General features: G+C 39.8%; 1 protein-coding gene across 18 annotated transcripts in view; it reads left to right on the top strand.

Annotated features, from left to right (window-relative positions):
• ANKS1B (ankyrin repeat and sterile alpha motif domain containing 1B) overlaps window positions 1-24,690 on the top strand; it is a 1,079,287-nt gene that overhangs the window by 970,449 nt on the left and 84,148 nt on the right. For all 18 annotated transcript variants that reach the window (XM_060656669.3, XM_060656668.3, XM_060656666.3 and 15 more), the window contains one exon: window positions 23,166-23,273. In XM_060656669.3, the coding sequence (XP_060512652.3) occupies window positions 23,166-23,273 (108 nt within the window). The remainder of the gene's footprint in view (window positions 1-23,165; window positions 23,274-24,690) is intronic.

Raw genomic sequence — 24,690 nt, 5'->3', positions numbered from 1 at the left:
GCTTAACATATCCTTGCCTCCAAATGTCCTTGGTCCTCTCAGAAAACTACTTTCCATTCTGTGCTCCCAAGACCTGTTGTCTTTGAATATAGTACCAATCACAGCCTGACAGGGTGGTGTGTTAGGTACACACATGCTTCCCCATTAGATTGAGAACTCATTGCATGCAAGGGTTATGTCTCCATGACTCATTCTATCTCCATTGCATGGCTTTCTCATATAATTGACATTTAACAAATGTTTGTGGAATAATTATGCTTTCTTTCCTCTCACCAGGTAGGACTTGATAAAAGTAAATACTCATGTCATATCATGTCATTTGTGTTCTCAGACAGACTTTTTCTCTTGATAATGTGCCTTCCCAATGGTTCTTCTAGACATAGAAGAAAATATGCTTTAATGAGTCTTTTGAATTTTCTTCTTTGTCCCTAGCTAGTTGCAATCATCTGTCCTCCTAGGCTCACAGAGATTATTCAGTATCTGCCTGTGGCTACCCTTCCCCTTATCCTCATCTTACACCACCCGACCCCATGTAACCTCTAGAAGAAAGAAGCAAATAATTGCACTGGCCACTGACCTCACAGTCATATTCAGTAGTAAAGCATAAGGAAAGGACAATATTTATTAATCCTGCACCAAACACATGCACGCATGTGCATGTTACACACACACACATAAATCATCTCGTTTTGTTAACATCAGTTTATATACATATAGTCAATACACTATGTGCTTTCAGTAGATCTATGAAGGAGGTATTACTATCATGTCCATTTCACAGATACAGAAATGGAAGCTGGGAAAGGTGAATATCTTCCCCAGATCCAGCTCTGAATATTGGAGCTAGGAATTAAACTCAGGTCTGCCTTGCATCAAAGCCAATTCATTCTGTTATGCAAACTGCTTCAAAAATAGGGGAAATCGATTAATATTAATGATTGTATGGCTTGTATGTATGACTGTGTAGATTATTCATAGCTACGCTGTATATACATCATAAAAATATAAATTATTTATTAAGCCATGATGTATAAGGCCTCACATATGTTCCTAACTGCTGATATATGCACCTCACAGAAGAACATTATTCACTGGGGAGTTATTTATGTTTGTAACCTTCCTCTTAGAGGACACTCCATGATTCAGATAAGAAAATCAAGGCCCAGAGAAGAGCAGACCCTTCCCAAAGGACAGAATTCTAGAGTTCCAGAGCATCACCCCATCCTGGACTTCAAAGTATAGGTCTGACTAACTGTGCTTTTTGAAGAAACACAATACATCAACCAGTTTGTCTTTCAGGAACAAAGTCGACACTCCCCGTAAGGATCCCAAACAACAGAGTAATTTGGAAGGGACACCACGCTCATACAACAATGCCAGTTGTAAAGAGAAGACGGGAAAGACAGCAAAGGCATTTTGCAGATCAAAAATATTTGAAGACCTTGTCTCTGAAAAACTCACAGGCTGAGAGCCAGTTTTGAATTCCATATTCCCCCCTTCCCAAACTTTTCATACTGATTATATATTTATATAAGCAGTCCAAGATTTTAAGCCACTAGAATCCTAGAAATTATATACGGGTAGAATTATGGAGGAAAAAAAAACTGATTATTTTAGCTTTCCTTAATTTTCTTCATCTAGCAATACTCTACTTACTGAGCGCCAGCTATGTGCTAGGTATTTCATATAGTTTGGGTGAAGAACCAGAAGCAATCATTTTCAACATCAAAAAATTAAATATGTTCCAAAATATGCTTCTACTTTCAAAAATTGATGAATAAGCACATTAAGCAGCAATAAATGACGTGTGGGGATATTTAAGGCACTGAAGCCCTTGGGAATGAGCAGATCAGCAAAATGCAACACCAGAAGAACAGGTTTGGGTACTATAAATATGGCTACTGCATATTTCACCTCTCTTGACAACCATAGCAAGGATGTAGAATTCATGTACCTATCTTTAGAATTGTCAGAGAAGGTATTTACTGAAAAATAAGTAATTTGCAAGGAGGGAGTCTGTAAAGAGATTGTTTCTAAAGGGTAAGAACTGTTTAGTAGGATTGAAATAACTCAGTGGGAAATGGGTGAAATCCTCAATGACTATCACTTTAGTTAACACTGAGGAAGTAAAACAATTGTTCCCCTCATTCTGTTTCCAAATGGAAAATGCACCCCATCACTTTTAAGCCACCATTTTTACAATGCTCTTGTGCCATCAGAAGTGTATTCCTGATTTCTAAAAGGCATGTCAGAAATACGTAAGAAAAGCCACTGCAGTATGGAACTTAGAATTCTATTCTAAACAGTCACCTGGCTTTGGCTCCATGGTAAAGAATGTGCAAGTGTTGAAATCTAACAGACCTTGTTGCTTGCATAACCTCCCCGAACCTGTTTCCTCATTTGTGAAATAGGGGATAATATCACTTTCCATACAGGTTGTAAGGATCTGATGTGATAAATTATGCATGAAGCCTGGCCTGTAAACTAGTTTTATATGGCTTTCCAGCCCTATCACTACATATCATCTACTCATTTTAAGTCTTAACAATTTATTTCGGTGGTAGAACTACAGGGAACAAATGCAGTTAAAGCACCTCTCCTGCCCTAAAATATGTAAATTGTTTCCTACAGTACCGTTTCCTGGAGTAGTTTCTCTTCCCACCCCCTGACACATTCCTGATTCCCCTGGCAGTCACACCACCCACTGAATGGTTCAAACACTTTCCTGGTCTACTTTGAGCAACTGTGAGTCCTTCTGTCTGCACAATTATTTTTACATGCCATACATATTTAATTAGGAGAGCACGGAAACTACTCCAGGGCTGAGGAATAGTGATGTTTGTGTGCTTCTCCTGTGGGGCTTGCGTGTGGACCAGTTTGGTTGACGTGTCTTGCTGACGAGACCAAAGAGGTGGCCTCCGTCCACATATGAGCAAACCCGTCGCTTCATTCCTGGACCCGGATCGTAACTCAGCCTGCGCGTGGAATGAGATCCGCCAGGTGTTGGGTCTTCTGTCTTCCCGTCACTTGTCTTCACCATCCCCAGGTTGGCATTATCTGTTCGTTAGAACAACAAATAGGTTCTACCAGCCTGCAACATGCCAAGCCAACATGCTAGCATGCCAACATGCTAGGTGCTGGGCTGAATCAAGTCGACATGTACCCCTGCCCTCGTGGGGCCTGCAATCTAGTTTGAGAGGGAGACAACAGATAAGTGGACAAGCAAATATAAATTCTAAAAAGAACCATGTGAGAAATGAACAGAGTATGGTAAGGGGAGTGGAGGAAGGACCTACTTAAAGAGGGTGGCCATGAAAGGCCCCTCTGATGAGGCATATCTGGCTGAGTCCTGAGTGTATAGAAGGACCCAGCACTGGGAAGTGTGTAAACAGTGTAAGTTTCAGTGACACACAGGGAGCCCTCCATGCTGGGTGCTATGGCTACTGCGAGACGTGAGAACGCAGCCTCTGCTCAATGGTAGGACCAAGACACATTACCATACTCTCCCTGGGTCCTTGGTGGTATTGAAAAGCTTCACCCAGCACAAGGAGAAAACACATCCCACCCAGTGACCACTGGTGGGGTCACTCTCCATCCAGTGACCACCCCACCCAGTCCCCAAGGGAATTTTGTAGACACAAGTGGTATGAATGTAGGCTTATTCAAGAACCACACCTCTCTGAAAAAGGATCGGAAGCAGTAAAGTTGTAAACTGAGACTTTGGAAAACAAAATTCATTCTTTCCCATACTTCACATCCAGATCTTCATGTTTTAGGTAAATTGACCCAGAAAGACAGAAAAACAACTCAATAAGCTCTCTCAACCATGGTTGAAAAGATGCCTTTGCTGGTCAAATGGTCCTAATACAGTATCCAGCTCCTATCACCTTTTGCACTTTTCTAGAATTCCTTAACGAGAATCTGACATATTTTCCTCTTCTTTTCTTTTCTTTTTTTTTTCAATATATGAAATTTATTGCCAAATTGGTTTCCATACAACACCCAGTGCTCATCCCAAAAGGTGCCCTCCTCAATACCCATCACCCACCCTCCCCTCCCTTCCACCCCCCATCAACCCTCAGTTTGTTCTCAGTTTTTAAGAGTCTCTTATGCTTTGGCTCTCTCCCACTCTAACCTCTTTTCCTCTTGTTTTTTTTTTCTATCACTTTGTTTTTATAGAATGGTTTATATTTTTCAAAAGACTTTCACATCTCTTTTGGTTCCTCATAAAAACTCTGTGAATGAAGAATACAGGTGTGAAGCATTAATGAAGCAGAAAGTTAACAGAACTTCTGCTTTGGTTTCTTTGCAAAGTATCCCCCCTCCCCAGCCATGAGTTTTCTGTGGAATACAGAATATACCTTTTTTGTTTTTTAATATGGAATATGTCTTACTCCAAATGTTCATTTTAACAGGGGAGGCAATATGATGGAGTGATGAAAGATACAGGCTTTGTGACGAAAAGGGATGGGTGGGTGTGTGCATGCGTGTGCATGTTTAATCAGGGCGCTGCCCCCCAATTAATATGCCATCTTAAGCCTCTGCTGCTGCCACTCACACCCTGCCCCCCTACCCCTGTAAACAGTGATAACAACACCAAACTTGAAAAGGGTTTTTGGGCAGTAAATGAGGTTACAAGGAAAGCACCCAGCTCAGTGCCTGTGTGAAGGTGCTTTGCCCTCCCTTGGCCACTTTCTTTTTTCTCAACACTCAGGAGAGGCTGAGCCCAGCAGCTGCGTAAAGAGTAGTACTCACAGAGGCTTGCCTTCCCCGCCAAACCCGTTCCTCCGCCTTTCTGCAACACCATTCTCCCAAGCCCAGTTTTCTGGAGTCATCCTTAAAAAACCTCCCTCTCCTTTACCACCTACAAATGATACTCACCATCCCTGCCCTTTCTGCTGCCTAGACAATTCTCAGATCCACTCCTTCCTCTCATTGCCATTCATTTACTCATTCAATGACTGTTGAGTACCTACTACCTGCAGCCACTACACTGGACTCTGGGAAAACAGGAGTGAACAAGCCTGAATTCCTGGCACTCATCCTCAAATTATTTCAGTTTACTCGCCTACAGACAGTGTCTCCTTACTCCAGTCCATTCTCAGTATTGACATCAAAATTATTGTCCTAAGCAATACTGATCTCTGATCTCCTCAATTCTGATATCATCCTTTGCCTTCTTTACAACCGTGACTGGTTTGCCAAAGATTTCAACGTGGTAAAAACGGCCCGTATTTACTGAGCCTGTACTATGGGCCAGGCGTTGTTTTAAGCACTTTACATGTATTGTCTAATTCAGTTGGAAGACCAAATGCCTTTAGAATACCCTTAAATCTGGCCACAGCCCACCCCTACCACTTCCTCCCCTGCCACTCACACATCCAGTTCTTCTTGCCAAAATCAATCAGATGTTAAAACCATACACAGACATGTCATATTCTTATGTTCTTGCATGCCTCTGAGCTTTTGCATGGTATTTCCTCTGCCTGGAATTCCCTTCCCTTAGTTTTCTACCTGGAAATCCAACTCATCCCTGAAAGTCTTCCTCCGACACCATGAAACCATCTGCAGCTCCCCCTGGATCAGGTCACTTCTGACCCTCTGCTTTCATAACACTGTGTGTGCCCTACACAACCTTGCATCATTGACACAGTCAACCCTGGATGTGGATTTCTGATGAATACCTGAACACTACAGGCTGCATTGTTGGGGTCTCACACCACAACGTGGCTCTCAGAACAGAACTGCCAGTACAGACCTGGAAGTGCAGAGTGTAACAATTCTATCAAGGGCACAGGCACCAACTTTTATAAAACGTGCCATGACTCCTTCATAAGCTTTCTTTCTTTCGTGTTTTGCACTTTAAGTAGCAAAAGTAGTAGAACTCCATGCTTGGTTAACATTGTTCCCTTATTCCATGGAAGGTTAGGTCTTGGCTAGCCTAGGTGCTATGAAAATGGGAGCATCGGCAAGCCAGGCAGAGAGAGCTGGAGAGAAGCTTTGTTTTTCCCCTAAAATGTTGCCTCTCTGGTGTCCATCACTGCCGTTATGTGGAAGATAACTTACAAGCCTCCAAAGGAAGCCTCCTGCCTAAATTTAATCAAAGATCAAACTGACCTCTTGGAAAAGGAGTATTTGCTAAAGGAAGACCAGGCACTTATAATATTTGATGTTTAATGCCCAATTATCCATCTCCCCAAAAGTCACCAGTTCTGGGAAATATGACAGTCATCAGGAAGTATGGCAATGAGAAGCTCTTCTATTTCCTGAGATGAAATTCAGCAAAGACATAAGCAACCAAAGATGTTTAATGCTGACCTTTTGGAAATTGATTTTTTTTTTTTCATTTAATTATTATAGGGTTCTAAATAGTAAGTATGTCATGGAGTGTCTGTCTGTCTCATTTGGAAGTCCAGTAAATTTTCTGAAGGCATGAAGATTTAATCATCAAGTAAACTGAACTAATCAGACAAAGCTCATTTGTTCTGTTGTCTTCGTGATGCGTTCAGATTCCCTGGCTTCCTAATAAATTGCTTGGCGGTCAATCCAAATTAACCAGAGACATACATCTGTTTGACCTTGCATATAGACAAGATATTAGCCATGAAGCCATTACAAGTAATATATTCAACTTCTAACTTTAAACATTCTTGAATTTAAGCCCTTTTATATTGAGATGAATAGTTTATAGAACCTTTTCTCCCTGCAAAAATCCTCATAAATGAGGGCATTGTTACTATTTTAAAATTAAACCCGTCTTCTTCAGTTTCTACATGACTAGAGCTTTTGCAAATAGCCATGTAAATGATTACAAAATAGAAAAAAAAATGTTTGAAAAGTTGCATTTTATTAAATTTCTAGCTAGATGTGATTTTTTTTTCTCTCAAATTCACAATTTAAATTATTCAGTTTTTGGTTTGCCCAAATGCAGTCTTTTTTTAGGAAACAAAAAATAAGCTACACTTATGTAAGATTCAAGTGCTTCATAAACCACTATGTTAATAATACTTGTTTTTTAAATGTTGTGTGTGGAAAGGTAGCGTCTCTTTTCTCACAGCCTCCTCAATTAGCATTTCTCATACGTGACATTTTCCTAAGAGACACTGCAGTTAAGGAGCAAAGAATCCTGCAATGATTTTTACGTCTGCTCATCGTTTTCCCTCAGGGAGACTTCAACATGTTCTGTCCATGTTCATGAGATATAAATCTCATTTTTTTATGAATCTTGGTAAGAGAAGAGATTAAACCTAAATAAAAACAAATACTGGGGCAAGGAAGCCCCTTTCATCTCAAAGAATTAAAACATGAGGGGCTCCTGGGTGGCTCAGTCGGTTAAGCATCCAACTTCAGCTCAGGTTATGATCTTGTGGTTTGTGAGTTTGAGCCCCGCATCAGGCTCTGTGCTGACAGTTCAGAGCCTGGAGCCTGCTTCAGAGTCTGTGTCTCCCTCTCTCTCTCCCCCTCCCCTGCTTGCTCTCTCTCTCACTCTGTCTCCCTCAAAAGTAAACATTAAAAATTTTTTAAAAAGAAAAAGAATTAAAATACGAGGTTTTAATAGTTGAAGCATCTTGCCTGAAATAAAGTTGGGAAATTCCTGTAAAAGTTGAGATTAGAATATTCTGTGGCAAACAATCATTTTTTATAGACTGGAAGTGAACTTTGGCATTTAAGGTCTTCACCAAAAATCCCAAATTACTTGAATCCTCTAAAGATTGAACCAGGGATTTCAGGAAGATTTAATTTAAGCATGGTCGGAAAAAAAAGGTGACATCAATACATATGATAATAACATTGAGGCATTTTCATCATTAATTATGCATTTCATGGATTTCAAGTGTCCACTGTGTGAATAACATATTAATTAATTAATGATACACCCATACTCTCATCATTCTAGGGCAGCATAAGAATAAATTACCAATTTTTCATCGTATATAGTTTTTGTGTCCAGCTTAATGTTGTAATTATGTTGAAGTAAAAAATGAGTAATTCCTCACTGTGTGAAGGACATTATATGTAGGTAATGAGTTCAGTGACAATTGTACATTAAACTGTTTTATACCAAATACTAAATCACTGTTTATTGCTTGATTTTCATTGGAGGCTTATAAATTATAATGAATTATATTGGCAAGTGGGGATATTACTTTTGCATTTGATAGGTCATCATCTAGTTTTTAGAAAGCATTGTTCTTCTTTTTTGCTTTTTTGTCCTGAGCTCATAAAATTGATCAACAAGCTTACAAACCTTATACAAAATAAATATACTGTAGTTCATTTTTTATACAGTATACCAAGTAGATTTTTTTTTCTTGGCGCATCACTAATTTGATGCTATCATTTAAAGGTCTGTTGCTGTTATTCGTTTTGAGATGTCTTTGTTTTAGTCTGGTCTGGTTTAGTTTTGAACCACCTTCTAATATACTACCTGCTAGGAATACAAAGAGAATAAGGCTTATTGCTGCCTTCAAGGAGATTTTTGCCTAAAGGAAACACATAAACACCTAGCTGTAGCTCAATAAGACAGGTGACAGGGAATAGATGATAAGGGTATTGGTAGAAGTTTCATCTTTCACAAAAGTAGTATTTGACTTGATCTTGAAATATTGAAAGATGTGTAGGGGTTCACCAGATAAAGAAGAGGTGACAGGCATTCAAAAAGAAGGTGTAGCTCATACGCCTTAAAAACCTGAAGGTAGTGTCCCACTTTATCACAGATTAAATGCTCTAATCCCCAAAGAATCCTCCATCCCCAGAAACATCACTTCTTTACATATCTTTACAGACAGCGTACAGCAAAGGTTCTCAGCTTATCCACGGCGTGGTCAGCCTGGGCACTCACCATGACCATTCCTCTTTGTGCCGTATGGGAGGACAGGACCAGCACCATCAGCAGCTAATGATTCCGTCTTTTTAATGACTCTCTGTTCTCCAGCCTTGCTGATCATGGCTGGCCTAGGCAGGGAGAAAATTAAAAGGAGTTTGCCACCCCCCAAAGGGTGATTTTTTTACAGTAAACACTCCATTAACTGGAACTTTTAGATAGCTGATATTGTCAGCCCTTGCTTTCAGTGTGAGAGACAGTGACAAACAATGACTCCTAGGCATGTATTAAAAAGAGCAAAACCTTCTGGGATGTTGCTGGGGCCAGTGTGCATTCCTCAGCCACCTTCTGTGGCAGCACTGTGGCCCAGTGACAAATTGTCTTCACAGAGCCTAACTCAGACACCATGCAATATTCCAAATATCCAGAAAAAAATTAAGGACAATCAATAAACTGCACTTAGGCAAGGGAGGAAAAGACTGTGTTTATATATATGTATTAGACATATATAGATTATATATATATATATTACATATAATATATATTTATGTAATATTTAGAATTCTTCCTAAATATTTTATATACTATATATATTGGATATATATATATATATATATATATATATATATATATACACACACACACATATGTATTTAGGAAGAATATATGTTATATATTATGTAATATTTGGAATTACAAATATTATATAATGTATATAAAACATTGTGTGTGTGTATGTGTGTATATAGATAGATAGATGAATTCCAATAGGGATTCCAACAACGGTGAGGAAAAAAGTATCATTTGACAATAAGGTACACTAATTTAAAAAATTGAATTAAGTGAAAATTTTGTATATTCTATATGCATATCATTTTACCAAGGTTACTTAACACACCACCTCATTATCTAAAGGTAATTGCGGCTTTATCTTGTAAATATTGCAGTATTGAACCACTAATGCAGCCCTTGAAAATTACCTTAATTAAAAAAAAAATGTTTTCATTATGTGGGAATCATTACTGGCTGACACAGGTTTCCAACTGCCCTCAAATTTCCCACTGCCTTTTACTGGCCAGAGCTTCTGCTTCTGGCATTAAGGATTTTGGAACAAGAGTGAGAGAGTGAAAGGAATAGAAGAAAAATAGAATTGTTCCTGTGGTGGGTATATTAATGGATAGACTTGAAAAGACTAAGACAAACCATAGGGCCCATACTGTAATAAATAAAATACCAGTCACTTAGAGAAGCTCACAACCTTATGGCTAAATGAGTCTCTGAGAAAAGATCAACAACTTTTGAGCAGATGTGGGACAAGCACCATGCTAGGCACTTCTATTAAAATTATCTCACTTGGGCCTCATGACAATTCTGGGGGAGAAATGGCAGCCCGATAGAGTGAATATAAGGAGCATGAATTTTGGAAGTTAGAACTGGATTCAGATCCTGGCTTTGTCACCTACTTTGGCAAGTTCTTAAAATTCCTCAGCCTCAGTTTATTCATTTCTAAAATGAAGATAGTTACCAACCTTGTAAGACTGAAATGGCAAGGTAAATGGGCTGGTCTGTATTATATGTGTGTTCTCTGACCCTCAGTCTTGTGTTTTCTACCAAACCTCCTCTTGTGTTCAGCTGAAAACTCAGATATTTCTTTGAACTGTGAAAAAGTGTTATCTTCCCCCATCTTGAACTTGCACAGTTGATTTCTTTTGGAACCTTAATTACATTTGTCCCTGTTAAGTTGCACCTTTTTTATGTCAGCATGGCCTTTGAGCCTGTTGAGGGAATTTTGAATTTTGCATCAGTCTATTACCGTATTAAATATCCTTCATGGCTTTATGGCATTGAGAAATCTGATAAACGTTCCTCGTACGTCTACATTGATGCCATTAATAAAAATATTGAATAGAGCAGAATCCAGGGGCAGAGCCCTGTGGCATTCAATCAGAGGTCCCCCTACAGACTGTGACAGAGTCATTCATCATGTCTCTTGGGTGTATATGTACAACCAGCTGTGAATCCACTTAATTTTTCTCTCATAGAGCCCACCATCTTATAGATAATGAAAGACTTCATCAAGTGCTTTATTGAAATCAAAGACACTGTCCGTGGCATTCTTCTGGTCTGTCAACCTCATACTAATAACCCTGTCAAAAGGGGGAAATTAAAATAGTGCAGCAAAAACTTATTTTCAGTGAAACCAATGAGGTTTGGAAAGAAGAGTGGCTGATGGCTCAGGGGTGGGTCCCAGAGGAAGGACACCTGGCCAGCTGCTGCATGCTTCTAGCTGTGGCATTGCACTGAGGAACTGACCACATGCCAGGAGCCAGCTCAGAAACTGGATTTAATCAAACGCTAAACAAAGTTAGTATTTATTGAGATGCTTTTTTTTTTTTTAATGTTTTTTTATTTTTGAGACAGAGAGAGACAGAGCATGAGCAGGGGAGGGGCAGAGAGAGGGGGAGACACAGAATCTGAAGCAGGCTCCAGGCTCTGAGCTGTCAGCCCAGAGCCCGATGTGGGGCTCAAACTCACGGAGTGTGAGGTCATGACCTGAGCTGAAGTCAGATGCTCAACTGACTGAGCCACCCAGGCACCCCTATTGAGATGCTTTTTATGCCAGACACTGCACTACATGCTTTTCATATATCTCGTTTAATTCCTATATTAAGAGGTAAATACTATTTTTAACCGTATTATTTTGACAAGTTAGTTAAAGCTGAAGGGGTTGAATAGTTGGCCCAAAGTCATAGATAGAAAGTGCCAGAATCAAGGCTCACACCCACATCACCCTGACATCCAATCTCGGCTCTTAATCACTATGCCCTCTTGAGCAGATTCTTGTGCCTCAGTGGTGGCGACAGTTGACGAGAGAACAAAATTTCCAATCTGTTAACCGATGGTGGGAATAATTCTCTAACTATGATCAAAGTCTCCCCACCACCTATCTTCAGCCCTTCCTTTCCTGGTATCTGGGCATCAAGAAAATGAATTCTGTATATAATTAATTACTTATTTATTTATTGTGAGAGAGAGCAAGCACAGGATGGGGTAGGAGCAGAAAGAAGAAGAGACAGAGACCCAAGCAGGCTCTGCACCATCAGTGCAGAGCCCGATGTGGGGCTTGAACTCACAAACTGTGAGATCATGACCTGAGCTGAGACCAAGAGTCAGACGCTTAACCAGGTGCCCGAGAAAACGGATTCTGATTGTGCTACCTGGTGCATGTGGAGTTGGAGGAAAGGGAGTTTTGAAGGATAGCTCAAGTGATCAAACACGAGGTCTGATGAAATAGCCTCCATCCAGTGGCAGAGAATACCTCTTAGGTAATCAAGGAGCCTGCCTTCTCTGGAGTCAAGCCCTCTCTCCCAACAGTGCTGTCAAGGCTGGGCTTTCTAGTTGTCTTTTGTCCATTGTTTCACTGTGTGAATCTGCCGTCTATGCTTGTTTCCATGCCCGCCCTAATCTGGCACACACCTTCTTTGTTTAGCTGGGTTTCAGTACCAATGATTAAATGATAGTCCAGTTGCCAGTCTATTTCATTGGCTCTTTCTGGGCCAGAAAACCATTCTGTCTCCATTCACATTGTTGGTGTGATTAATTGAGTGCTTAGAATGCAAGCCTGGTCCCAAGTGCTTGAGGGAATCTCATTATCACCACCTGTTACCCCTACAGAATCTATTTGGGTTCCTAGTGATCACTGCCTTCTTTTCATACCTGCACAAACTCTTGTGGTAACCATTTAGAAAGCATGAGCACTTTTACCAAACTGTCATGACTAGGAGAATTAAGACTCTTAAAATATATGTATGGTAAGTCATAAGTACTAGTGTACTAAACACATATAACAAAGAATATCCTACTCACCAAGCAGCCTATAGGACCAGCCTTGTGGTCACATTTCCTTTGAAATATACTGGACAGCATGCAGTTTCTGTGTTGCCTACCCTTTAGTCTAACTGGTAACTAGTCTGTTCCAGAAGAACAGTGGTTTCTGTCTGGTGCATTCTGAATTACAGCCTTCAGGAATGGCTTTATTTATATTACACTTATTGAATACTGAATACTGAGTGCTTTCTCCCAATGTTTTTCTTTTTTTAACAGCTTTATTGAAATATAATTACAGATCATAAAAGTCACCCATTGGAAGTATACCTTGCAATGAGTTTTAGTAAATTTATACAATTGTCCACCAATGCAATCCAGTTTTAGAATATTTTCATCACTCTAGAAGGTTCTTTCATGGCCATTGCTGTCATCTTCGCTCCTGTTCCTATCATAGGCAACCACCGATCTGCTTTCTTTAGAAACATTATATAAGTGGAGTCATACAACATGTATGCCTTCTTTCACTTAGCATAATGTTTTTTGAGGTTCATCCATACTGTAGCATTATCTGTAGTCTTTTCCTTTTCATTAGTGAGTAGTTTTCCATTGCATGAATATCCTAAATATTACTTACCTGTTGGCTAGTTGATGGAATATTTGGATTGCTGGGTTTAGCTATTATGAATAATGCTGGTCAAATTTTCATTTACAAATCTTTGTGTGTACATGTAATTTTCTTTCTCTTGGACTGCTACCTAGGAGTGGACTTGCTGGGTCATATGGTAAGAAACTGGGTCATAATGTGAGATATTGGCAGTTCTCCAAAAAGTAGATGTGTCCCCTTGATATCTCTGCTAGCAATATGAGATTTCTCGTTTATCCACATCCTTACCATCACTTGGTATTGTCAGTCTTTTTTACTTCAGCCATTCTTGTGGGTATATAGTAATTCTGAGTTGTATTCTGTTATGTGATTCTCTAGGAGATAAGGAAGCACATGGGGTAACAAAGGAAGTAAGTGGATTATTAAAAATCTGTCCCTCACTGTCATCCTGCTTTCTTATCCTGAGCCTGTCTTTGGGACTAACAACATCTGCTTTCCTTAGAAATACTTTTTTAAGCTCCTGACATTCTTTTTCCCTCCACACATGGGCTGAAATATGACGAACACCTGACTCTAAAGTGCAGTAGTAGCTAGCTGGGCTAAGTAAAATCCATGGATGCACTTTTTAAACCTTAATTTTAGCTAGTTTTCAGTAGATTTTTACCTCCTCCCACACCAAATTCTTTTATCAGAGCTGCTGACAAGAAACAGAATTGATTGCCTTGAATTCATTGCATCTTTCACTATTCTACCTACCCACTGATGTAGGGTGTTATGTCATTAAAGTAGCAAACAGCACAAAGGAGGTAGCAAAAGAGCAGAAAAGAAGACCATTTATAACCCAAAAATTGAATAACCAGGCCATTACTTACCTAAGATCGTCTCTTGGAATGCAATTTGTCTTAAAGCTTCTGTTTACAAATATGTGTTTAGTCAAGTACTTTGCATATTCCGTTTAATTTACGATATGTGGACATGTTAATAATGAACTTTCTTAAACATAGTATCATTTATAATACTGAGACCATGGGTCATACAATATAATAGATCATAAGTTTTATGATCTCAAAAACTGAATGAGTAAGGTAAGTTGAAAAATACCCTCAGTAGCCATAAATATCCCCCATGGTTAGCAAAAGATAAGCCTAACTGTGGCCTCTCTACTTCTTAAGATGTAGAGTATTTTTATGTATTAATAATACTGCAAAGAGATTTGCGGTTTTCAAATGCTTTTAGCTCATCATCACATCTCCAAGAATAACTTCAGATGTGGGATATAGCGCATATTTCCCATATTCTTCTGCAACAAATTTTTTCTTCAGTAATCCCAACGATTGGGTTATTGAGCAATGCAAACCAAATTTCTCCTATGAAAACCTAATTTGCAGCAAGCTGTACTTTAAAAGTAACTTACAGGGAAATTAGTTAGGAACTGATTGGTTGGTTGGTTGGTTGCTTGCTTGCTTGCTTGGTTTTAATCTTCTGGAGCAATGTTTATGTGAAAATATAATCAGAAAATTAGTACCTTCATCAAGAGGTAATTCAGAGAGCTTTACAAATAAACCTAAGATTCTCATTGATTACAAAAGAAGGCTTTCTACTTCCAGAACCCTTAAATGCTCAAAAGCAATTATACCATTAAAATCTCTCTTTCCATGCAAAGATTATCTCATTTCCTCCTAATTAGTGTTTCCTGTTTTTTGAGACAGACTGTATTGAGAAAACCTACATTCCCTGGGACCCCCCTCACTCTCGCACTGTCCTTTGCTCTCTCTGGGGCCATAGAACTTGGAACCTCTTTTCCACCCCATAGGTTAGCACAGTTGTATTTTGGTCACATGTATTATACAAACTGGTGTTTGCTGATTATTTGGTAGTAGTTGCTCTGAAAAGTAATAGCAGAAGGAAAAGAAAATGTGTCAAATCTTGTCAGAGGGATTTTTTAAAGTGTTAGAGGTAAAGGGAAAGAGTTACAGATGGTAGGAGGTAAGCCAGTTTTCCATCACTCATGGCAAGACTGTGTAAAGGAATCAGGGGCTAAGACTCAGAAAGAACAGAAAACTAGAGAGCAGAAAGGAAAAAGCAATAGGACATGAGTGTTCTCTTTGCTTTCAGAGATAGTTCTCCTATGTCATTTGTTGCCCACAGCAGAAGTGATCAGATCTGAGATTTTAGGGATATCCCTCTAAAATGTCCTTGTGAGGTAGATGCTCTGAGGAACTCTAGGACTCAGTAACACTGTACCTACCTGACTTCCAAAGCCTGCAGTCAGGTGGAACAGGTAAGACACAGACATGTACAAAGAGAGCTAGCAGTACAAGCCAAGATACATCCAGTGTTACCAGCCCAGGGCAGCCTACAGATAATACAGATATTCAGAGAGAGAGGTTGCAGTAATCCAAGGTGAGCAAGGAAAACTTTAGGTGGATCTTGACTTCATCCTTCCAAGATTCTAATGAAAAGGAGAGCGTGATATTTATATCTATATTTATAGAATATGCAGAAGTGTTGTATATTTAAGTCAAAGAAATGTCCATGGCACAGTTGGAGACCTGGAGGAGATTTGGCTGGAGTTAAAGAAATTTTAGATTAATAGGAGAGAAGGCTGGAAAAGTGAAAGGCAGGGTTCTTGATCTAGAATCTACCCAGAGTGGGGCACCTGGGTGGCTCAGTTGGTTAAGCGTCCGACTTCAGCTCAGGTAATGATCTTGTGGTCCGTGAGCTCAAGCCCCTCATTGGGCTCTGTGCTGACAGCTCAGAGCCTGGAGCCTGTTTCAGATTCTGTGTCTCCCTCTCTCTCTGACCCCTCCCCTGTTCATGCTCTGTCTCAAAAATAAATAAACGTTAAAAAAAATATTTAGAATCTACCCAGAGATATCTATAGTAACACATTTAAATAACAAAGATAATAGTAAAAATTTTGCTGGTAGGTTTATTCAAGGATAGGATAAAACAAGTTTAAAGTTTCTGTTATACTTAAAAGAGAAATTATGCCTTAGTTCAATGCTTCATGGTTCCCAGAGCAGCTTCCCAGTCATTCTCATTCAATCCACAGAAACCCTTTTTAGTCTTGGCAGGCTGTGTAGACACATATATTTAGATAGATGGATGGATGATAGATATATAGGTAGATGGATGGATGGATACATGGATACATACATACATACATACATACATAATAGACAAGAAGATATACACACCTGTTTTTTAAATGTTTTTTTTCCAACTACTATATTGAGAACCCTAGAGGACTGAATATTTTTTCTTCTTTATGGCTCACAAATTGCATAACATGGGGGTTACATGTGAAAGACATCCAGTAGTTTGTTGTGTAAGATTATTATTATCCCTTTAATATCACTGCTTAAAGATATTAAAGATCACCTAGCTGGGTCATCAGTGTGGATCAGTCGGTTGAGTGTCCAACTCTTGATTTCAGCTCAAGTCATGATCTCACGGTCATGAGATCGAGCCCTGCGTCAGGCTCTGCACTGGGCATGGAGTCTGCTTGGGATTCTCTCTCTCCCTCTCTCTCTGCCCCTCCCATGCTTGTGCACACATGTACACATGCTCTCTCCCTCTCCCCCTCTCTCTCAATAATAATAATAATAATAATAATATTTAAAAAGATCAGCTAGCTGGAAGAAGAATCAGAGGAAGAACAAAATGTCATGATATTCTGCTTCAGAGGTCCTTCTATCCACCATATTATGCCAGACATGGATTATTACAGCCCAAAAAATCAGAGAGAACATGTCACAGTCAAAAATCAAATACAAGTTCAAACGAGGACTTCTGGCATTGTGGGAGTTGAAATTGGATGACACACAGGCACTTTTGCCTTGATGCTTCCAGGTGGAAAGTGTTTAGAAATTACCAGAGAGGGGGGAAAACCTTTCGCATTTAATCGCAGAATTTAGTTCTGCAGATGAGAACAAAGCAGATAAATTTTTAGCTCAACTTCCATTCTGGGTCTTTAAGAACACCAGAACTCCTCAGAACGCTTGCAGTTTTGTTAGAAGAGGCCACTGTGAAGCCAGATGCATGCTCTAGAGTTGCATAAAAGCTGCTCTCCGTAGTTAGCAAACATCTAGAAAAGGGAAAGGGGAATTATCTACCTTGTTAAAATGGAAGGAGGGTTCCAAATGCAGGATAAAGCTGTTTCATTTAAGTACCATTTAAATAAAAATCCCCCTCTAAATAAAAAAACTGGAAATAAAAAGGATGCAGTCCCATGGTGGTGATAACTGGAATCGCTCGTGTGCTCAGTGTTGCTGCATGTGTAGTCTCTGGAGTATTCAGCTACATGTGTTATTTCACGTCTGTCAGCTAAATCTGAACTCCAAAATATAACAAATGCAAAATGTGACACTGAGGAACATTATGTGGATTTGTGATTTTCCCTGGAGGACTTGGTCCAGCCAGCAATAAATGGATTGAGATTTCATGCGGAACATGGAGACAGACTGTCGCTACATGACTTTTCTTTGTGACTCATGCACATTGTCGCAGCTTTTTCCAGTGTTTTTTTTCTATGGTGTCTATGCAAACATGGCAATGAAAATGGAAATTGTAGGATGATAGGATTTTTTTTTTTAGTCCATGGAATATTTGATATCCAGAAAAGAAGCACAATCTAAATTTCCAACAATAAGGGGAATGGTTAGTAAATTATGCCATGCTTCTCTAAAGCAATAATATGGTAATATGGAGTTACTTAAAATGTCTACTGAGAGTTGGATATGTTAGGGAAGTATTTTAGCTTTAATATTGAGTGAAAAAAATTAAGGTGAAAATTGAACTTATGTTACAGCTTCTATAAAATATAATCATGGGGACAAAATGAAAGGAAGCATATCTATATGTTAATAGCCTACAGAGAACTTGTCCCCTTACTCGTTTTTCTGTATTTTCTGTCTCTACAGTGGGAGAGCAGTATTGTTACTACAATCCAAACATTGTTTAATTTTAAAAGCAGATGAAGAAAAAACATGTTTAATTTAAATCATGTTAAATTTAACGTTTAACATATATCACGTTAAATTTTAAAAGAAAAAAAAAAGAAGCCTAAGTATGCTGACTTTACCTGGTGCTGTGACATATATTCTGATGCGAGCTTATTCAGTGTGAGGGTAATGGCATGACATTGTCTAGCAGAATTCCCACAGCCAGACCCAGAAGCATAAAAGACAGTGACATAACATTGCAGCATTGTCACTCCACAGTTATTCTCCTCTTGCTGGGATCTGTGACAGGATTTCTGAAGATGTCCTGTTCAATTGATGATACTAGAGAAAATTCCTAGAGGCAGCTACTGGTCTGATGAATGGGTCCCAATATGAGGAAAGCTCATGTCGGTTCAACACCACTCCTTGCCTTTGGCTCACATTTCTCATAGTAGTTGTAATAAAAACCGTTAAGAAAATATGCAGTAACTTTTATTTCATATCTGTTAGAATTCAGCAGCTGGAACCACATTCTTAGGCTCATATGTATAATAATTTTTTTCTTAGTTAATGGTTTGACTGTGTAGTTATTCATGTCCCGTTTCTCTAAGTTCCCTCTTTGTACTGCCAAATAATCTGTGGCAGAAACTCAATATCAGTGTTTGAATTGAGCAGAATTGGCTCAATATCTTAGAATAACTAAATCCCCAATATATTACCATTACTTTACCTTTTATACCCATGGGGTTTCTTTTATATGCAGTTCACTTCCACCCACACAGGAATGAAACCCGTACAGAGTTTTTCTCTACTACGGTAATCATTGCTCTGGCTTTTTGAAAACCAAAGGTTTGCAGACTGACTGGTCATCAGTTACGGTGCCTAAAGTGATAGGATTCCACTACTTCCCTGTCTGCTTCCAATGATGACCATATGTTAGTTAAGTTGTTCTCATCCAAGGCAAACCCACTTGCCTTTGGACTTGACTTTTTCATAGTGACTATCTTTCTTTGGAATATTCTGTTACTGTCTGGCCAATTTGATTTCTTATTGTTGACTTGGGAGTTTTGAAGCTAAACGTCACCCCCCACCACCACCACCACTCTAATATTAGCCAACTTGGATTGAATCTTGGATTGATGAGGACTTCCTATCCTTTGTCTATATATGCATTTCACGAGGAATTCTGTAAGGTACCCACCTGAGCTCTTTTGACCTGAAGCTTTAACACTGCTTTAGCCTTGTCCAGAATTGAAGCTATAGTATTTTAATGTTTTCAGATGATCAAAACCCATTATAAGTGTTTTGAACACAATAACTCAAAATTTACAAAGCACCATTTTAAGAAGCCTCATGACACGTTATTTATAGTGTAGCTGAAGCCAGACGGTGTAGAGATTGACAGCAAGAAGAAGAGCCTGGTAAGTGGTAAAAAGCAGGTTAAGAATCAGGTGCACATCCCCGCCATGATGCCATTAGCACTGTGACCTTAAACAAGTTACTCAGTATTTGTGTCTCAGGTTGCACCTCTAAAATGAGAATGAGAATGTTATTATAAGGATTAAATGAGATATTTACACATATATAATGTACTTGGCACAGTTTCTAGCACAACTAGACCATAGTAAATGTTAAGTAAATGGTAATCATCAGTATCTTCTGTAATGTGGGATCATTTCTAATAAATGAGAGTTACCCACATGTTTTTGACATGACTCATCACTCTGTGTTAATTTGTTCCATCTATCTATCTATCTGTCTGGACTCTTCCGGAAGGTTCTGTAGAGGAGGCAGCAGTAGAGCTCCAGTGTAGAGTGCCTCAGCTTACCTCCTTTGGGGATTAAATAATGTGCATGGGAGAATAGCATGCATTCTTTTAGATTAGGTCTAGGAATAAATTTAACAGCTAGAAACCAGACCCCTTCCTACCAGTACATGTCACTTCAGTGGGCACTTTTTCCAAGGTTAGCCAAATCTCTGCATGCAAAGCACCAGCAGACTTGTTTGATGTGATTAACTTTCTGAATATCGCATAGTCCCTGTCTTTCGGGGTCAGGATTTGCATGCATCCTTAGAGCCCACTAACTGGAAGAAGCACAGTGTGAAGGTTGTATCTTCTCTACACCAGGCCCTGTGCTGGTTATTCTCATAATCTCGCTCTTCATCTTCCCAACATTAGGATTGGCATTAACTTCCTCACTTTATAGGTGAGAAAATGGAGATCAGAGACTCAGGTATCTCGCCCCAAATTGAGTTGTTGGAGAGTAAACCAAAAGCAGCAGTGGAGGGGACACCAGCTCAGTTTTACCACAGTTATTTGTTGTTTAGTGTCAGTTATTTGTCAAAGTAATTCTGAATTCATTTATTACGATAAAAACATTACTTAGCAGGACCCAGGGGCCCAAGGCAGCAGCAGCAGCAGCAGCAGCAGCAGCAGGTCCAATTAACTATTGGGAGGAAGGCAGTGGAGATTTTATGGGAGGAATTTATATTCAATAGAAGCATTTGGCAAAGTAATTGAGAATAAGAATAAAAGAGAATGAGGAGAATGTAGTGTTTTTTAGACTTGCAAATACATTTGAAAAGGTTAATGTTATATTTCCCTGAAATGGAGGAATTCTTTGATCTTGGTACTCTTTAAAAAAAAGAAAGAAAGAAAGAAAAGAAACAACGCAAAAATATAAGGGCATTTCTCTGGATCGTGTAAACAATATTGCCTGCAAGTCATGGACATTGGGACCATCCTTATTAAGCATACTTCTAAATCATCTGAGGAGTGTATGGTGAAATTCTAGATTTGCAAAACTTGCTAACTCCTCCAGGTAGTGAAATGCCATACCGGCTAATATACATGCAGGAAGATAATACAGGGTTATGTGAGTATGGAGAAGGACGGCAGATGGGTTTCTGCATGGACGACTGTAGGATAAGGAATTTAGGGAGAAGTAATACAAGCCCTCCTTCCAAGATTAAAAGGCTTTGAACTATCAGCTGTAACAAAGTTAAGAGGTTTTACAGCCAGTGTGTATTTTTGCCCCTGGTTTTTCCTCCCATGGCTGAAAGGCCAGCCAGAATCAGGAGTACTTAGAAAGGGACATTTAAAAGGGTACATTCAAAGCAGAAAATAATGTACTGCTCAGATGTAAAGCCATGGTTCACTTACACCTGGAATGTTGTAATTTGCTGGACAAACCTTAAGCAGCTGTAAAGGGGTAGGAGAAGGTACAGAAATTGACTAGAATGATCTGTGGGGAAGAGGAGCTGCTTTATGGGGGTGACTGCAAAGATCAGGATGCATCAGCCAGGCAAAATAAAGGTTTACAAAATCATAGGGAGGTGGTGCATGTGATCACTCACCTTGATGAACATTTGCTATCCCCGTCATCAACAGACATGGATCAGAGAGTAGATGTGAAAGGAATAGAGCATACTGCTGGTTTAAAATCTGAATCAGTGTAGGCAGAAAGTCCAATAGGCTAACTGACAAATAGGCAAATAAAAATTCAAGATAGTGCAGGAGGAATGCCAGAGAATGCCCACCTCTCCTCTTTAAAACTTGAAAAGAGAGATTTTGTTTAGATCACTTACACTATGGGTATTGTACTTGAGGAACTAGTGACCCAAATAGTTCCAGTTCTGTCCTGGAACTACACGTGGGCAGAGAAGAGGTAAATGCATTTCTTATGAATGGATTTATAATATGTTCTTTTAAAACATCAGTAATATTTGGAGATGTGCCCAAACTTTGCAGTTTACCTTCAGGTAAAACAAATTTTGGAGTCAGGCAAACCTCATTCAAATCCCAGAGCCACCACGCACTGGCCCTTAGATAGACTACTTAACCACTCTGAACTTCAGGCTCCTCTTCTGTAAAGCAAGAAGAACCCCTTCCAGAGAGGGATGTTGGGATGGTTGAAAAAGAGCAGCATTTGCAAAGCTCCAGGAAGAGGTGGGAACTGAGACTGTCTGCAACTCTTGGTTTCCTTTGTCACCTCTTCCACAGTGTGCCTTGTAGGGCCCTCAGACTCAAAATCCCATCCTGGGGAGACTTTGAGTCTTCCCCCAGGTAGGTAGTGCTTGACTCCAACCCTCCTCTGCTACCTTCATCTACATTAAAATTCATTCTTTCATATTCATTGAACCCCTGTTATTTCAAGCATTGCTTTAGGCATTTGGGAAATCATAATGATAAAGATACACCAAAGCCTTGCCTGCAGGAAGTTTATCTAGGGGAGATGGGTACACACACACACACACACACACACACACACACACACACTGAACCTATAAATAAAGTTATTTCAAAGAATGATAAAAAGAGGATCATGAAAAAAGAGTGTGATGGGGGTTGAGGACATGGTTCTTTTAGTGAGAGGAGGGAGAAGGCTTTTGTGAGGAGATAACACTTGAGCCCCAGAGGGATGAGAAGGCATCATTTGAAAATCTTGAGGGGACCATTCCAGGCAGATGGACAAAAGGGATAGAGGCCCTAAGGCAAGAATGAGTATGGAACGTTCAAGGAACAGAGAAGGCTAGTGTGGACATCCTGAATGGAGGGACACAGAGGGAGGCAGAGGGCAACCAGCCCTGTTGGACCTTGGGGCCAGGTCAGGACTCCGATTTTATTCTAAGAGCAATAGGATTCTGTGTATGGGAGAGTTTTCTGCTGGTGCCGGTTAAAGTGACTTATCCCCTGGAAAGGGTGGTGGTTGATGAGAGGAGATCTAGACTCCAGGGCAGCACCAGCAGGAGGAGCCGTGTCTCTGCTCTTTTTTCCAACCCCCACTCCACAGCCACATTGGACTCTGCCCCTGCCATTCCCATCTTTCTGGACTTGAGGGCCCACCCTGATTTCACACATCTCTCATGGTGCAGAGGTAACTGCACAGATCCCTTCATTTTTCATCTTTTAGGACATCTTTTTCTCAGATGAAATATTTAACCCAAATATATGTCGTTTCAGGTTTTAAAAATCAATTTGATTGGCCACAGGAAACGTATTTTGGCATCTCTGGGAGACAGGCTGCACGACGATCCACCACAGAAGCCCCCTCGGTCCATCACCCTCAGGGTAAGTGCCCAGCTTGTTCGTTTCCTCCTGCACTCTTATCCTCAGAAGTTATTGTGTGCAATAAAATGACATGATCGAAGCAATGGATCGAGAAGTACAGGCTGTTTTCCATGTGGTTTACCTTATTTATATAAAAACAATCTCAGTTTTGATTGTGTTTTGTAAGATGAGATTTGTTTCTCTCAATTGGTTAAATGTATACTTTTGAGATTGAGATGTACACATTACAAACCAGCACTTTTAAAGAATCACTCCCTCTGCCCCCTTCCCACATTCCCATCTGCACCAAGTGAGGGGAGATGAGTTTTCGGTCAAACTCCTCAAACCCACAGAATGAAAATCATTCAAGGACCACAGTTAAGGAAAGATAAATTGAAAGTTAACCTTAGGGTCTCCTGTTTTTTTAGGAAGTAAAAATTTGTCAGCTTTACTTCCTTCAAAAATTATGAATAGAGAATCCAGAACATTAATAAATGATTGCAGCTATATTTTAGAATTCTGGGGCCGAAAAACTAGAGAGAAAAGTATAGAATGGAGACAAAGATAACGTGGAAGGAGAAGGAAGGCAAGAAGGGCAAAGCAGAGAGAACAAGAAAATGAGAGTTGATTGCTGGCAAAATGGCAGTGGGAAGGAGCAGCCAACAGTCACTGGTTTCCATGAGACCCTGTTGGAACTTCTCAAAAACTCATCGAAAAGCCTGGATCTCCATGACTGGTTGGAGAGTTCCAACTCTGTTCTCCTTATTTCATCCTGCACTGGCTTCTGATCCATTTTCTGCACGTGTCAGCAAAGGCAGCAATAGCAAACAGTACACACAAGCATGGCACTTAGATGTACCTGCCAACAATGAAATGCAGTAGAAAGCCTCTTATCAGTGAACTTCAGAAAACAGCAAAACTACTGCCAGGACAGCAGAGGGTCGGGTGGGAGAGAAGCTGGTAAGACTGTGAGTGTGATTCCATTTTAAAGAAGATACACAACGATTTCAGGGAATACAAGAGATGTGGCTGGAGGAGGGAACCAGCAGGAAAATTGAGCACTGGGGAAATTGGGATACACTGGGACATTTGGAGACCAACCAGTTGGGGGCTTTGGGAGCAGTGAAAGTAAAAACAGGACGTGTTTTTCTTCCCAGTAAGGGAAGCCTCAAATAAATTAGGGGGAAAATAAGACTAGAAAGTGATTATTGTCTTACCTTCATTTCGCTACACAAAAGGAGGTAAAGATGTAGGTGCCTTCAGTGTAAACATCCTAAAATGCCTCTTTAGACGAGTAACTTCCTCCTACTTACTCTGCTCTCTTTCCTTCCCCTCCTGAACCTCTCCCTCCGGCTCCCTGGAAGAGATTTAGGAGAACAACAAACAGATCAAAGACAGAGATTCCCAAGAAAAAGTGCAGGATCTTAATCTGTCACAG

Source organism: Panthera onca, chromosome B4, assembly GCF_046562875.1.
Source record: "Panthera onca isolate mPanOnc1 chromosome B4, mPanOnc1 haplotype 2, whole genome shotgun sequence".
Taxonomy (NCBI): Eukaryota; Metazoa; Chordata; class Mammalia; order Carnivora; family Felidae; genus Panthera; species Panthera onca.
This window is presented reverse-complemented; position numbering and strand designations above follow the sequence as displayed.